The following is a 16,989-nucleotide window of genomic DNA, read 5'->3' on the forward strand; positions in this document are numbered from 1 at the left end:
TAATCAGGAAAAACTACCAAAAAGGGAAAAAATGGCACATATTTATCTTCTCAGTCTTCCTAAACAATCATGCCAAACTATCCCCACAATTTCAAACTAACCCTAAACTGTGGGCAACCTGGGACGTAGGCACAAAAATAAAGAGTTTTGCTTAGTATATAATGCAATTGAAAAAGAAGTCTAATAACAGCTTTTACTTACGGGGTAATTGTGGTGTTTTACTATCATGTGAACGGTAGTCTTCATGAGGGACAGACTTGTCATCCTAATTGCAAAAAAGTTTATTATATGGTTAACATATAAGTAAAAAGAGCTGTAACATAGAGGAGAGCAGATAAAAGATTTGAAGGTTGGAGGGTTGAAGTGATATGTAGGAACTCACCATTTTCACATGCATAGGTCTATCAAACAAAAACTGCCCATTGAACATAGCTGTTGGTTCAGTCAAGGAAAGCCAGTTAACATGACTATAAAATTATGCTTGAACACAACACATTTTTAATAATCTTATTTAGAGTCAGGCTAACTCTAATATTTTAATCAATACCTTTAATATTTTACTTATTCGTATTAGTCTCTTCCATATACTCAAAGAAAAATCTTCAATTCTTTGCTTTATATTTTTATTTTATAAATAAAATACAACCTTTTAATTCAACCATTGAAACAAGAAAATTAACAAGGCTTCTTTTAAAGCAATTGTTTTAATGTACAATGGATTACATAACTGTCAACAGCATGTATACATACAATTAGTTGCCGTAGGGAGAGAAAGTAGAAAATGTTCATATCAGGCCTGTACAATACAGCTAATTCAAGTTTTAAGAGTGACTTTAGTACTTGGACATAGTAAAGGTTTTATGTGCTGGAGACTAAAGTCTAACACACATTTCTAAGCCATCCTTAAATTCCATGACCCCCACAACATGGTATCAAGCTTCTTCAACCTCATTAAATAATGCTCAAGTGTAAATCAGGATACAAATTGCTTGAACTGCTTCAATTGCTTGTTCAAAAGTGACTGTGCCCATTCCTCTGCTCTTGCCATCTTTGTCTTCTTTAATATCTGCCCGCTTTACAGTTCCAGCTATGCTGAACACTTCCTTTAGCTTCTTCCAACCAACTTTGAAGTCAAGCTTAACATAAAATTATATAGTTACATACCTAATAAACCCCTTCCCCATTTATAAATAATACAAACAAATCTTTTCTAAACTCTCAAAACTATAAAAAACTATAAGTCTTGTTAAACAGTGCATCAAGAGCATTCAACTAAAAACATCTTAAGCTGTTTAAAATCAGTTAAGCTACAATCCACATTGTTCCTCATCCTTAATTTTTTTTAATTCCCAAAACAGTCTGTCAACTGCTCAATCCTGCTTTGCACATTTGAAACTTGCACGTTTATTTTTACTGAAATTCAGATTTTGGAAAGTATGGTTGATATTACTGACTTTTGGAAGCTTAGAACAAATGACAAACCAACTACGACGTGCACATTCACAAATATCAAAGCTAAAGAAAGAACTTCATTTACCAACATAAACAAAAATCACACACAATGAAAGTAAGTCATTTCAAGAACTGCTTAAGTGTTTATAAAATCCACAGCTCTCTTTTAAAAAATCGTAACAACTTGTATTTACACTCTAACCTTATATATACAGACTTAAATTGGGGTTTTTACAATAATTACTGTTTTGCTTACTTTAGTTAAAAATAAGCAAAATGTTCTATAAATCTATAACCCATTCATCTAATTAAATAATCTCACAATTAGAACTAAATATCTGAATGATAAAAATTCAAACTAAAGCTTAAACTTACATTAGCAACAAAAATTGTGGAACCAAGTCTACCAGCCTGCAAATTACTGATAACCTCAGGAGGAATGTTTGGATTATTGAGAATGGAAGGTGGTAAATTCATCAACCCTGATCCCATATCAGGTACATGTCCTCCTGGAAATGATCCTCCTGTTCGTTGCAATGCCCTACGAGCATTTTCTCCATCAGGATCCTACAACACACATTGAACATTAAATGCCACCAGATACATCAGTAAGTCTATATCATTAAAACAACAACTTCAAATTCTACAGTAGCTATCCCATCTGGCTCAAATTATTGGCCCTCTTGAAGGGTGAGCTTTTTTTTCTCATCCAGAGAATTCCGTCCCATAAAAACCTGCGGACAGACAAAAGATTTCAGTCTCCAGGGATGTCAATTAAATACCTCTTTCCAATCACTAAAGTCACTTAAGAACTTGAAATTAGTTTACTTTTGCCCTCACACTAGTGTACAAGTATATGGCACACGAACATAAATATACATATACATCAAAGAGGAACAAAATACTTACTGTGACTTGTCTTTTCAAAATGCAGTAATGGTGAATTTTCACCAGCAGATGCCCAATGTAATGCCAAATTCAGACTAATTGAAAGCTTTTCAATGTGAAGAGACTGTTATAAGACCCAGGAATACTGGGGTACAGGGGAACTATTATAATGTATAAATTATGTTCCTGCACAAAATACAATTATCCACCTTCTAACCTCTTTCCTCCCTCAATAGTGATTATGATCTGAGACGGAGGGAGAGGGGAGATAAAGAAAAGCTAAGTGTCCAAGTAAAGAATGAGACTAAACATTGCTTTTTTTAGTTCATTAACTTTACAAGAGAAATATTCTACCTTTAAACAAAACCAAAAAAGCAAGTTTAAACGTATTTCTCACTATCTTATTACACGGAATGGAAAAAACAAACAAAAAACCATGTAACACACTTATACACTATCATCTGCAATACCAAATGATTACGATAAGCGTAACCATCAACTCTATTTGCTGGCCTCAGTCTGGGAATACTAACAAAAATAAAGGTCGATGACTTTAACAAATTCTCTAGGAAGGCTGGGAGAACAAAAGGTGAAAGAGTGAGGGCAAGAATAAAGGTATTCTGGCTTCCAATGTATTTCTTGACCATGAAGGAAAAAAAGAACCACAGAAGAAAAGAAATGTTTTGAAGAATGCTATAAAACCTTTAAGTCAATAAATAATATATGCTTCGGGTCCAAGGTTTCAAAAACTTACACAAACACAAAATTTAGGATAGTGGTTACCTATGGAGGAAGGAGGAAGACACAGAAGGGGAGATGCTTCATGAACTATTAAGATAATTACGTTGTTTGTCCTTAACAGTCTTAACATTAAGAAAGCATACTGCTATGTTTTGATTTGTCTTTTTATGGGTATGAAAAATATATATAAAAATATATATACACAAAAAAATATACATACACATATACATATAGAATATATAAAGCATATATAAAATACAATTTATATAAAACAAATTGCCTACTACGTAACATGGTTTTTATTCCTCTTTTCCCCTTGGATGTCAGCCTGCCAGTGACTACGTGCTATTGCTATTGGAGAGCCTATAATAAGTTTACAACTGCTACTAATCCCCATTTAATTAAATGAAAAAATGCAATTCTAATACCTGTTAAGAAACACTGGAAATATTTTTTTCTTTAGACTCTAACTAATAGTTCTCAGCATTAACCTCAGCCACTCATTTGTAAATCAGATATTCCCAGAAAAGGGACCTTTATGATATTAATCCAAAGAAGTTAATTGAATAAGGAACATCATTTAGCTAGGCCAAACTCAACCATTTTTTTCTTTTAAAAAAGTTAAAAATGGAAGTATCCTATATCACCTTGGATCACATAAGTCTATTCTAGGGTCTCCTAATTATTACTAAGGATCTATAAAGTACTAAAACTTAGAAGAACACAAAAAACATGGGCATGGCCTTTAGCATCCAATAAACGTTTTTTACAATTTAAAAAAAAAAAGACAATGAGAATCTAGAATACTTGTTTTTTGAAGAGGAACAGGAAATATAAAACAGAAAATCATAATCCTTAAAATAATAATTTCCCAAAATGGTGGCTGTTCTACAAATGTCACCCTTATAGGAAATTATTAGGATATCAACACATTCCTGGAACACTGGTCCTGGCTTATGCATAAAAACTACCAATAAATGGCTGGCACAGACCACAACACTCTAAACTTTCTCTACTAATTCTCACTTTCTCGTCAAAATATTTAAAATAAGTAAACAAATCCCAAGGCTCAAGCAGAATTAGAGGAATTCAGAAGCTGACTCCAATAAATGGTTTTGGGATAGTTTATTTGTTCGTAGCATCGCCTCTATTTTAAGCTATTGTCACCTCATACGCAGGAACAAAAGATGAACAACCAGTAACATTCCCACCTTGGACAGGAAACAACAATCACAATTATTATTACAGCTACTATTTATTATGTGGTTATAATATTTTGAGCACTATGCTATGTGCTTTATATAATAGTATCACAATTACAACAAATAGCTAACATTTATTAAATGTTTTACCTCTGTTAACTCTGAATCCTTAAAACATTATCAGATAGATTCTAGTAGTATTCCCATTTTAGTGATTAGGAAACAAGGAAATAGAGAGGTTAAGTAATTTGTCCTGGGTCACACAGATTCTCTGATTTCGGAGCCTGAGTCCTTTACCATGTACCTCATTTAATCCTCATAAAAACTCTACTGGATGAGTGTTATCAGTAGTAATATTATAATTACTGAGGTTTAAAGAATAAGTCACACAGCTAGAAAGTGATAGAGCCTAGATTCAAATCACTATCATCACTAAGTTATATGTGACTGACAGTGCTGCTCTACTACCAATGATTTGCATCCACGTTGGTGAAGATTCTTCTGGGTCCCAAAGTTACATCCTCTAACCTTTTTTAACACCAACTTTAGCAAGGATATACGCAAAAGTGATCTGTGATCAAACTATTCAGATAAGATTAACAACATGAACTAAAAGAAGACATGAAAATGGTTACTATTTAAGCTAATCATTTCCAAAGTCAATTACATTTAACTGTAAATAATTCTTTTATGTATCTTCTGATTATTCTTTTGTCAACATATTTATACTACTACAATTCCATACAAAGGAAACATCTCCATTTTAGGGGTTTCCAAGTTCCACTTATCTATTTTACTAACAGATTTATAACTTTCCTTTCTTTTGTTTTTGAGGAAGATTAACCCTGAGCTAACTGCTGCCAATCCTCCTCTTTTTGCTGAGGAAGACTGGCCCTAAGCTAACATCCGTGCTCATCCTCCTCTAGTTTATATATGGGACGCCTACCACAGCATGGCTTGCCAAGCGGTGCCATGTCCGCACCCGGGATCTGAACCAGTGAACCCCAGGCCGCCGAAGCGGAACATGTGAACTTAACCACTGTGCCACTGGGCCAGCCCCATAACTTTTCTTAAATTCATTCTGGCACAGTTTCAGGTAAATTTTATTAAAAGTGAGTATCAATTTTATTCAAATCCCTAAGGTATTTGTATTATTAAGCAACCTTTAATTATCAAATACAAGAATATCCACTATATTTCTCAAATTAAACATAATCTAAAAACTGGAAATGTCTATACCAAATAAAATCAGCACCTAAAGTGTGTCATCTTTAAATTTCTGTGTCCTGAAAGTTTTTTAAATCATGTACCTCTGCTTATAATAACTTGGAACAAATCAAATATATAGGATAACTGTTTAAGGGCAAATAGGAAATCATGTACAAGCAAAACTACCATCATTATATAATGCTTTAATAAGCATCTATGCTAAAAAATGTTGTTGTTAGATAAATACATTACCAAAGATGAAAATCCAAAGAAAACATGTTGTTATATTCAAATGTTTAAATTATTCCAATATAAGAAATCTTACCTCTTTAATGTTCAGGGGTCTTCCACTAAGATCATATTTGTTCATAGTTTCTAATGCTTTCTTTACAAATTCTTCATCTTTAAATTCCACCACACTTAATGGGGAAAAAATTTATAGGAAATGTTTATGTACTAAGATTTCTTTTTTTCCAATCAGAAGTTTAAATTTGACTTAAGATACTTAAAAAAAATTCTTACCCACAACCCTATATCCAGGTAGATTTTTGTCAATATATGCAAAAGAAAAAAAGTTTTAGATCAGTAGACAAAGTTAATGGTAGATTCTAACATTTAAGTCATCAAAAGCAATCAATAATACAATCATTTTTTGTCTTTATATCTCCAGAACATAACAGGCAACTGACCACAAATTTTCTGTAAATTTTTAAATCTATGTATTTAAGATAGTAGAATCCAGCATTTAACAAGCTTGGAGCACATTTTTACTTTTAGATGACTCTTCTTTAAGTTAAAACTAAAGTAATGTAATTGCAAAAATTCAATCAAAACTAATTCAAGGAAATAATTGAAGGCTACACTATACCTATCCTTACATTGTTACAAACATTGCTGAAAGCTGTATTATTATGCACAAATAGTTTTTAATGTATATTTTAATCTTATTAAAAGCAAAATAGGAAACATTAACCTCATTTTTAACAAAGTTCTCTGTTAGAGAAAACTGGCTGCACACAATTTAACAGCATCCAGCTTTAAGTATGTAAAAAAACCACCTATGCTAGAGAAACAAATCTGTAGAATCATTTTTTAAACAATTCCTTTTCATTATTCCTGTTCAAAGCGCTATTTGAATGTAATGACAAAAGTTTTTATTTTTCATACATCCAACTGGTTTTTGCTAATATAATTAAACACTGTTAAAAGCCTTCCATTGCATTCTTCAGTACACTGCTTTCTTGTTAAAAATCAGTATCTACTATCAACCAATTCCTTCTATGTCGATTTAATCATCAATGTCCTTCGTACCAATTGGGCAGAGCACTGCCTCTTATGTGGTCCTGCAGCCTACCAAATTAAGCTCGTCAGCGTAAGTTTCAAACATACATTCTGAATTAACACCTTTAAGCTATAGGCCTCTCATAGAACTCTTAGGGAATATTGTCAATTCAGAGACTTTTAAAATATCCTTGAAGACATCAAAACACAACAAAAAAATCCTATATTAAAATCTATTGGCTAAGAAGAAGCATTACCTTAGAGCATTAGAAAAGTGAATGCCTTTTATGAGCATTTACAAAACCCATCCCTTCCAGGTAGCTGGTTTGGTTTGAATATGTGTCAGACTTGCTAGTATAAAGCCTCAAATCTTGCATAATAAAGTAAAACAAAATGAAACTTAAGTTTCCAAAAACTGGTACAAGTATTATACAAAAAGTAAACTGCTGAGGAACTTTTAAACCTCAAGCAGATTATCGCCCACAGCACTTACCCTTGATTTTCCTTCCGCATCCTTAAAGAGCTCCACGTATGTAACCTCACCAACTACATAAGACATACAAAAGGAAGATACCAAGAAACAATACATTTAAACACCAATATCTTGCTTTACTGCACACCTGTGCACAACTCTACAGAAAAGCACCTATTATTCACCAACAATCAAAACCAGACCAACATACCTCCTGTCAATGGCTATGTAAATTTAACTAATTTTCAGAAATGTACATCATCCACATTCTCTAAAAAAGCTAACAACCATATTAACCTAATTCATACTACAGATCATATTTTGGCCAGCATGATATAGTTGGTGAACAAATGCACATATACATACAAATGGTCCCTTAGCCTATCATATTAAAAACATCAACATTAACACTTTTCAAATAACTTTAGTCGCCTACACACAACAGCTGTTTTAAGGTGACTTTCTACCTGAATGTCTTCAATCATGTTTGCCATCAGTAAACTAAATTTACAAGTCATGCTTCACAGCAAGCCACACACTTTCTAAATAGAGTCAATGAATAAAACCAATCAAATAGTTGTCACCTTACAACAGATACACCAAGGCAATTTTTTTTATTTATTAGAAAGAATCAGCCTCAAAGCCAAGTACATAGTTTGCAGGACTGTTGAAACTCAATTTTTCAAGAGATAACAAAACTAACTTTTACAAGATCAAATATTGAAATTATTTTTCCCCAAAACCAACCATGAATATAAAATAAGGGTTTTCAGGTTACTCTGAAAACAAAACTGCAACAGCAGTGACGCAATTTTAATATAGAACTGCAGAGACAGCATCATGGCATTCATGACAATGCAAACAAAATGAATTCCACAGCCGGATTCCAGACTCCACCAAGATAATAACAAAACAGCTTTTGGAAAAAAAATAATCAGACCTTATTATTCATACTTTAACACACTAAATGTATTGCTTAACTAATGCAACAGTCCTATATAAAAATCTATAAAAACTTCAACTAGGCTAAGCAATCACTTTAACAAAATTCTTGGTGGCATGCACATGCTGGCTCGCTACTATCCCACTAAAATGGCAAAAAAAAAAACCACTTCATTTATCCATACTACCTTGTAAGGAAATTGTGTCAAGTGAAAGAAGAGGAAAAGATTAATTCATGTGTCAAGAAACAAAACAAAAATCCATTTTTTGAGGCTGTGTGGCTCAGAGGAATAAAAAAGTTTGCTTAGCTCCCCCCAGCCCCTCTACATGAAGATTATCCAACAGTGGGTTTATCAGAGCTGGTTACCTTTTTCTCTCATTAGATCTTTAATAGCTTGCCATTTCATGTCATAGGGAATGTTGCTAATAAAAACTCTGTTACGATTTGGACCCTTCTTTTCTCCAGTGCCCGAATTCTTGTCTTTTGAATAAGGATGAAATCTATTAGCCTTCTTATTTCCTGTAGACTTTTCTTTTAATTCAGATTTCTCTTCTTTCACTGATTCATTATTCTCTCTATGAATTAAAAACAAAACAACAAAAAGAAAACCTCAGTCATGCTTCTAACAATGGAAGTCTACATTAAATATTTCATATTTACCACCTTATTTTACAAAACTCTCCACTAAGTTAGACCTCGGCAAAGCAGCTGGAGAGTCAGCCGCTGGCTCTGAAATTATCCAATGCCATTTCAAAGCAACGATTTGGGCTTATGACCAACTTCTCACTTAACAGCCCTCCATTTTTTCCATATTAAATAGCTGCAGCATCCAAACAATCACCCAGTTTTTCCCATCACAATACTTAATAAATGTTATTAGAACCCAACAAGACGGGAAAACCAGTAATTTTATTCCTACAGTATGTAAAACTGCCACCTTTAATGGAGAATTAACTTTCTGGGCCCCATTCACAACTCTAAAAAACCTAATTTACAAAATGATACCCTGAAAAAGTTTATCTCAAACATTAATGGTTTCTTTCCAGAACTTTTCTCCTCCACTGCTTAAAAACATAATTAAAATACATAGTAGCAGCTATGTATGTATACACTCCCATACGACTCTCGTAAGTTTTTTCTATTCCCAATTTTGATAAACAGAAAACTGATAAGGTATCCTACTATTTTCATGCTCAAGATTTTCTGCGTTTTAAGCTATAAGCTAGGATAGAGTACTTCATAGAGTCATGCCATTATATTAGTGCCTATTACCTATAAAGGAGGGGTGAGGTGAAGGGGGGAAGCAGTACTTAAACGTAATGTGAACCAGGCTTTTATAAATCTACTTTTTAATGAGGCCCTAACTAGAAAAATATTTAATTTGTAAGACTGTAAGCACAATGCAAGTATATGATGCTATCCACTAACCACCCATAAAATCTAAGCATATACTTAAAGTAAATCCCATAAATAAAACTCTCGATATCTATTTTAAAATACAATTTACTTGTCAAAAGGAACCTTTTTTTACAGAAGTAACAATAGGTTTATTTTAAATCACTAATTACTCTAGTGAATTAACAACTAATTAAAACTTTGATCTTAAGGCAATTTTTCACAGACATATAGTAACAAAAAGCTCTGGGAATGACATTCAGGAATTCAAACCTTTTAAAGCTTCCTGGATTATTCTGACAACCAACTAGGTTTCCTTATCCAGGCTCTAAATTATCTTCTGAGCCAAGCAACTGTGGGAATCTCCACATTGCAGCGCACCACATACACCTCTTACTGTAGTCACTCGTTCCAGGATATACTGAACTTTTTAGACACTACTTTTCTGCACAGGTAACAACACAGCCATAAACACAGTATGTAAAACTCTGTAAGAACAAAAACTATCTGTGTTGCTATCAGCAGCATCTCACATGATAACCGCACATGACATGCTCTCCATAAATATTAATTTTCGAATGAACGGTCAATTAAGAACCCATACTCATCTGAGCACAGATGGTGCTGCTGTCTGCCAGAAAAACTGCTAAAATCAAGACAGAGACATTAGGGCCAAACTTGCTTTACCACCTTTTCAGACCTTGACAGGGACACCTTCACTGCCAAACATCTTCCCTCATCAGAAATGGCACAGCCTGGAAGTGATCTTCTCTCAAGAACCTACCTGTCTGAACAGAGTGGCAGCGAGCACTGAAAATGGCAACAAGGAGCCAAAAGGCACAGAGGCCTTTTCTCTGGTTTCTGGGTATAGTAGATACAAGAATAAACCCTTCTTTTTAATCCCCAAGAGAACCCATTGACATAGAAGGCTGAATTCAATGAATGTTTTTAAAATAACTAAGTCTCTGTTCAGGTGAGAAGACCTCTATATGGGCTCTAGCTAAATACCCTTTTCCCCTGCCTATTTTCTTCCTGGATGAAACCAGGCGTCAAAATTGCACAAAGGTCTGAAGTAATCGCTATGTCCCTCTCTTCTTACACAGATGTTGTAAGCATTTGCTTACAACCACCTGACAATTCCATTAAAAAGCAGTAATATTATGCAGGATACCCTCTTTAAAATATTTACTCAAAGGATGACCAGAAAGAGCAATTTTTTCCAGCTTTCCCCAATTAGTGGCATCTTAAAGATAAACTGCTCATGTACAATGCATAAATTATCTATGGAAGGCAGATCAGTTTAGTGGTCAGAGGTATGGTCTGACTATTAAGAAACTATAATTACTCAATTTCTGAACTCTTTCTATGTCATAAATACACTGTGGAAGAGACAGTAAAAATACACATGAAAACCCTTAGGGAAATGATGCTACATAATATTAAAATATTGACACTATATCTAGAATTCCATGTAATAATTCCCAAACCATTCATTTAGGAAAACCACCCTGTTAATGCACTTGAAATACTGTGACTATTCTAATTCACAAAAACATTACCTACTCAAGACTAAATTATGTCTACCCAAATAACATATATTTCTGAAACATCAATATCCAACATCAAATGAGTAAACATAATTTATGACTTAAAAAAGCATAATGTTACAGAATGAGATCCAAAATTAAGCCCAGTTTCATTCTTTACTCCTAATATGCTTAAAAAAAAACACTATTCTACTTCAACCACCTCACCTTGCGCCAATGCTTAATATTTTATACAAGTACCCTAATGTCATGTACTCCAAGATGTTACTATACCACATATGAATAAGGAAGAGCTATAAAAAATACTGCTATTTTTCCTGCTATCCACTTAAGAAAAGGAGTTAGTATACCATTTTGGCATAACGGACTAGACCTAGGGAAAAATCTTTAATTTCTTGTCAAAGGATGTGAACATGCCAACTAAATCCTCTGTATATGAGTTTCATGATCCTAAAAGTTCACTTCTGCATTTCTTAAACAAATATTTACTGGGCCTCTTTAAGTATAAGGCATTGGGCATACAAAGATAAGACATGGTAGTCTCCATCCTGAACGACTATGGATTAACCTCAACACAAGTCACTTCAATCCTGATAACAAGTGGCACTGTGTTGACTTCTAAGCAATATATGTTTTAAGGCAATATTTGGTAATTTTTATCATGTCTATGAATTCTTATCATTAAAAACATATGGTAATCAACTCAAGGTTTACATTTTGGGTTGTTAACTATTCCAGTTGGTTCACAGGATCAAAAGAAGGTTGTTAGGGTGAGAGAGGTAAATGTACCTAGTTATTCAGTGAGTGGCCCATGCTGGACCATTATGTGTTCTTACAGAATAGATAGTACAAAAAACCCCTGTGAGTAAATTGGCCTCTTAACTTCTGAGAAAAGAAGAGGGAGAGAGACAAATTGTAAGCAATATGAAAAGAATCTGCATTTGTATTTACTAGTAACATTTCTTAATTTCTTCACCTTTTATTTTCCTCTCCCTCAATTAGAAACAAAAGAAATTCTTTTCCCACCTCTGTCTTCTCCATCTAGCTAAATCACAAAGAGACTTTAAAAGGGATTAGAGACTTTTAGACCTGATGGAGACTTTTAGATACCAGCTTTACCTGTAAAGACACTACATTATTACACTAATCATACCCAAGTATAGTAGGGCTTCTCTCTGTAATTCAAGGCTGTACTATTTGTTCGGGAGAAAAGGGTGCAGACTCACGTTTAGACATAAATAAAAAGCACATATTTTAAGTTTATCAATCCAGTGGTTTTCATTCGTATTTATGATGCTAAATCCCTGAAAGCCCACATTTTGGTGGGCACGGCAGAAAGTGCTTCGCTCACTTTCTGGTTCCTCAGTTACCGAAGTGCATCACTTTCCACCCAGGAGCACAGTCCACTGAGATCGAATCTCATAAACCTGCACCTCTATTCTGCCTGGAAGATGCTGCCTATTCTACTCAAACCCAATTAAGAGCAAGAGTGTCATAAACCAGCTGGGAGAGCCACCTTATCTGCAATCAACTCTCACATAGACTGGTCCAGGTCTTACCATCCTTTTACAAACATTTTTATACAAAAGTAAGAATGATATTTCCCTTTCCTATTTTAATGTGAGCATATGTTCACTGCTTTCTACTCTGAGGCATAATTGGGTGAAGGAAAAGGATATTTCCACTAAATTATTAACCTACTTTCAACTTCAGGTTTAAAGAGCTGGGCATATGAAAATAAATGCCTGACTGCATATCCCCCCCATAACAGAACAAAGGACAGCATAACATTTCCTTACACTAGAAATTATTAGGAATTCGAGTCGACTAGATTCTTTATAGGCACTGATAGCCGCAATCTTAAAAGTAGTGGATTTTCTTTAATTAAAAAAAATCTTATTTTATCATGATACCAAAATTAAGAACCTACCATCATACTGCGTTTTTTAAAAATAGCCTGCATGGCTGACAAACATGGGGGGGGGGGGGCGGTTAGGCACCACGCATATTTCCCTTTTATTAAAGTACCTCGCCAATTCGAGAGGAACACAATGGCTTCGGTCTAACAGCACATTATTAAACTTCCGCCTGGTATATATCAGTTGGGAAATGATTATCTACTTTAGAAAACAACCACAAAACACTGAACTTGTAAAGCTCAGAAGGAGGCCGGGAGCTGGGAGGACCTTCCTCTCCGATCCGTTCTGGGTGCTTAAGGAGGAAATGTCCGATGATGTCATCCCTAGATACTCCCTAGTGATGGACACTAACTACTGGTCTTTCACAGCGGGACCATCTTATCGCAAACCGTGGCGGCCGCCGAGCTTTGCTCAAACGTTCTCCAGCCGAAGCCAGGAGAGAGGGGGTACCCCGGCGTTCTCGGGCTGGAAGTCGGGGAGGGGACCCCCGGCCCGCACCCCGGTTCCGCGGGCCCAGGAGCGGCCCGGCTGCACCTGCTCCTGCCGCCGCCACGGCCCGGGGGCGGTGACCCTTCCCCGAGGCCCGGCCCGGCCTCGCCCCCAGGCCGACTCCCCGCCCTCCGCCTCCCCCGGGCCCCCGAGGAAAAGACAATACATTTTAACGCCATTGGAGCTGCTGCTGTGCGGCGGCGGCTGCTTCTCCGGCTCCGGGGGGTGCGGTTCTCGCCGCGGCTCGCCCGGCGGCTCGGCGGGCTGCTGATGCGGGCTGTCGTCGCCAGCGGCCCGGAGCACCTCGGGCTTCTCGGCGTCCGCCATCCCGCCGCCGCTGCCTGCGCCTCGGCCGCCTGCGCTGAGGGGCTCCGAGCGCGACAATGGCGGCGGCCGGGGAAGCGGTAACGGATCCCGATTTGAAAAGGCCCCGAGCGCTCAGTTGCCCGGATCTCGCGAGAACCGGTCGGGGCTGGGAGACTGGGAGACTGTACGAGCAGGGTGTGGAGGGGTGGGAGTGCGGGGGGGAGGGGACAGGAGGGGAGCGAAGGGGTGGCGGGTCAGGGCTGCCATTGCCGCCGTCGGCCCTGCTCCAGCCCGGGAGGGCCTGAATTGCCCAGAAGTCCCTGGTGGAGCCATGTTCTGACCACCGGCCCGCTGGTCGCATGGCACCCAATGGGGTCTTCGCTTACAAAAGTCGTCTCTGGGTGTTAGAAACCCCTAGAGCTCTGAAACTCACTATTCAACTCCTTCCATGTAGGGGCAGTTTAAATTAGAGAGGCACGCAACACTTTGCATCTTTAAAGACATCTACAAATCCTTAGATTTCCATTAGAAATCCTTTGAATAATACAAATAAATGACTTGCCACTTCAATGCCTAGGCACCCTGTGGACATTCAGTAAATAGTTATTGATGACTGGTTGCAATTCACCAAAATGAATGGCTTTGAATTTCTTTGAGTTCTGGTTGTTCTTGAGAATGAGGCTTACCTTAGAACTCAGCTATCAGCTTGCAAAAGGAAGACTTCAGTTTTTTAATTCTCCAGGCAACAATCAATGAGCAGAATCTATAATTTTCATAAAAAATCTTCTGCTAGATTGGCTAATAATGGACATTTTGGGTTTTGGTTGTGTTTATTATATGCTGAGGGAAATTATATTTGAAGCAGTTATAGGCTCTCAAACAAATTTAATTACCTATGGAGTTTTAAAATATAGTCATAGATGTTTCCCCTAAGTATGAAAAAGAAACCCATTAAACTTTATCAACTCCCAACTCTTGAGTACAATAATGTTTAACATTGAAATAACCTTTTTTGGTTGAAAAGTTCAAAGACCTTCTCAAATGTTCCTTTTCATTTGAAACTAATAACATAATTTCCTCAATTTCCCCATTCTTTGATATTTCAATATGTAGGTTTCTGCCCTCAACAAAAAAATACCATAAAATATGCGATGCTGTGCCAGAAGAGTTGAGCTACTTCATCAAACACACACATACAAAAGTCAGAGCAGTTGTAATCAGGATGAATACACTTAGTAAAATACTGTGGTTTAGGGTGCTACTGACATTGTTTCATAAACACAACACATGCTATTGTAGTTGCTGCATAAATTGTTTCTCCTCAGTCAATCCCAAGACTTGGTGTTTGGAGTAGCAGAAAGGGCATTGGATTTCCACACAGAAAAGCTGGGTTAGAGCCCCAGCTCTGGCACTTTCTGCCTGTAAGTCCGTGGGCAAGTCACTTAACTTCTTAATCCTTCCATAATAAATAAGGATAATAATACCTACCTTTCAGGATTAAGGAGGATTAAAAGAAAGCACTTTATGTAGGGCAAAGTGCTATATGAATATAAAGTAATGTTACAATTCCCTCTCTCTGGGCTGGGCAGGGTTTCACTCAAAGAGAAGTCAGATGATTTTCTCATAGAACTGAATTATAAGATCTTTCACAACATTTGTCACTCTCTTGTTATGCTTTTGCTATAGTTGAATTTAATGATGAAAATTTAACCCTGCAGTCCTTAGTACAGTATATTCTTGCAAAATCCTTCAATAGACTCAGTTTAATGTTTTTTAAGAGCCCTTTATGCTTAAAACAGAATAGCGGGCGAATACGAAAATGAATATGGCCCTGTTGGGAGAGAATATTTATGAAAAACATATTTGAGTGCTGTTATAGAGATAAATGTGAAGTGTGATTAAAAATTTATTTACAAAAATAGGAGCCTGGCCTGCATGCTGTATTGTGCTCATTAAAATATACATCTTGATGACTGAGTTTTTTGGCACCCCTTTAAATGTTGCCTAAGACAAACAAGTCCCTCACTCTACCTTAGTCTTGGTGCTGGCAAATACATGAAGGGCAGAAGTTAACTCCTACAGAGGGATCAGTGAGAGTTTCACAGAAGAGAAGAGCTGGCTCTTAAAACATGGAGAGAGTTGGGGCAGCTTCTGAAGAGAAAATGATTAATCCTCAGTACTCCATCTGAATGCTCTATAGACCGATCTTTTCTCCCTCTCTTACTATTAATATTGTACTTAGCTAAATCTGCAAAAACATAAAAAATAGTTACAAATATCCTATTGCTACATTCCTTTTCTATATTTTCCTTCCTTCTTTTCTCTCTTTTTTTTTCAAGTCTATATCTACACACTGAAATATTCTTGAGTAACGCTTTAGTTTTTATCTTCTCATAATCTCCACTGCAAATGTTATCCTTTGCAATTGCACAAATTGTATTACTGGTACAACTTCAAATAACCACTTAGTTTTCTTTCTTACAAATTGTAATGTGTGTGTGTGAGAGAGAGAGAGAGATTAAGATTAAGAGGCCATTATACATATTTGGAAATTTAACCCTAAAATTCCAAAATATTTTCAACTAATGCTTTCATACATGTATCATTTAGGAATTGTATTCACCTTCTAGTAACAGAAGCTAGAAACAATAGTGTCTTAAACAAGATAAAAGTCGTTACCCTCTTAAGTAAACAAGATAAAAGTCGTTACCCTCTTAAGTAAACGCAGTGCGGAGGGAAGATCCCAGAGCAGGTTTAGTAGCTGTACGGTCATCATGGACTCAGGTTCCTTGTATCTTAATCTTTCACCATCCTAGTGTGTGGCTTCCATTGTTAAGGTATCCATGTGGGCCAAGATGACTGCTGGACATCTAGGTATCTTGTTTGCGTTGGAGGCCAGAAGCAGTCCAAAAAAGAAGGATCCTATCCAGAAGTCTCACATGACACTTCCACTCATGGGCCAGAACTTGGTCACATGACACATCCAGCTGTAGGGGACATTGGCATGTAATTTTTCAGCCAGGTTCTCTGCCCAGGTTCTGCTACCAAAGAAGAGAATGGAATGACAACCAGGATGTGGTCATCCTTTTAATTTGCCTTTAAGAATTGAAGGCAAAGACCAACAATAGAAAGTCAAACAAAAAGT

General features: G+C 36.4%; 1 protein-coding gene across 4 annotated transcripts in view; it reads right to left on the reverse strand.

Moving 5' to 3' along the window:
• MYEF2 (myelin expression factor 2) overlaps positions 1-13,979 on the reverse strand; it is a 28,892-nt gene extending 14,913 nt beyond the window's left edge. For all 4 annotated transcript variants that reach the window (XM_046654282.1, XM_046654281.1, XM_046654280.1 and 1 more), the window contains exons 1-9: positions 13,705-13,979; positions 8,555-8,763; positions 7,267-7,319; positions 6,015-6,022; positions 5,818-5,911; positions 1,828-2,019; positions 983-1,136; positions 383-432; positions 202-265 (exon numbers count right to left, since the gene is read on the reverse strand). In XM_046654282.1, coding sequence (XP_046510238.1) covers positions 202-265; positions 383-432; positions 983-1,136; positions 1,828-2,019; positions 5,818-5,911; positions 6,015-6,022; positions 7,267-7,319; positions 8,555-8,763; positions 13,705-13,865 — 985 coding nt within the window. In that variant the 5' untranslated portion in view covers positions 13,866-13,979. The remainder of the gene's footprint in view (positions 1-201; positions 266-382; positions 433-982; positions 1,137-1,827; positions 2,020-5,817; positions 5,912-6,014; positions 6,023-7,266; positions 7,320-8,554; positions 8,764-13,704) is intronic.
• Between the last annotated feature and the right edge of the window lie 3,010 nt (positions 13,980-16,989).

This window comes from Equus quagga, chromosome 2 (assembly GCF_021613505.1).
Source record: "Equus quagga isolate Etosha38 chromosome 2, UCLA_HA_Equagga_1.0, whole genome shotgun sequence".
Lineage (NCBI taxonomy): Eukaryota > Metazoa > Chordata > Mammalia > Perissodactyla > Equidae > Equus > Equus quagga.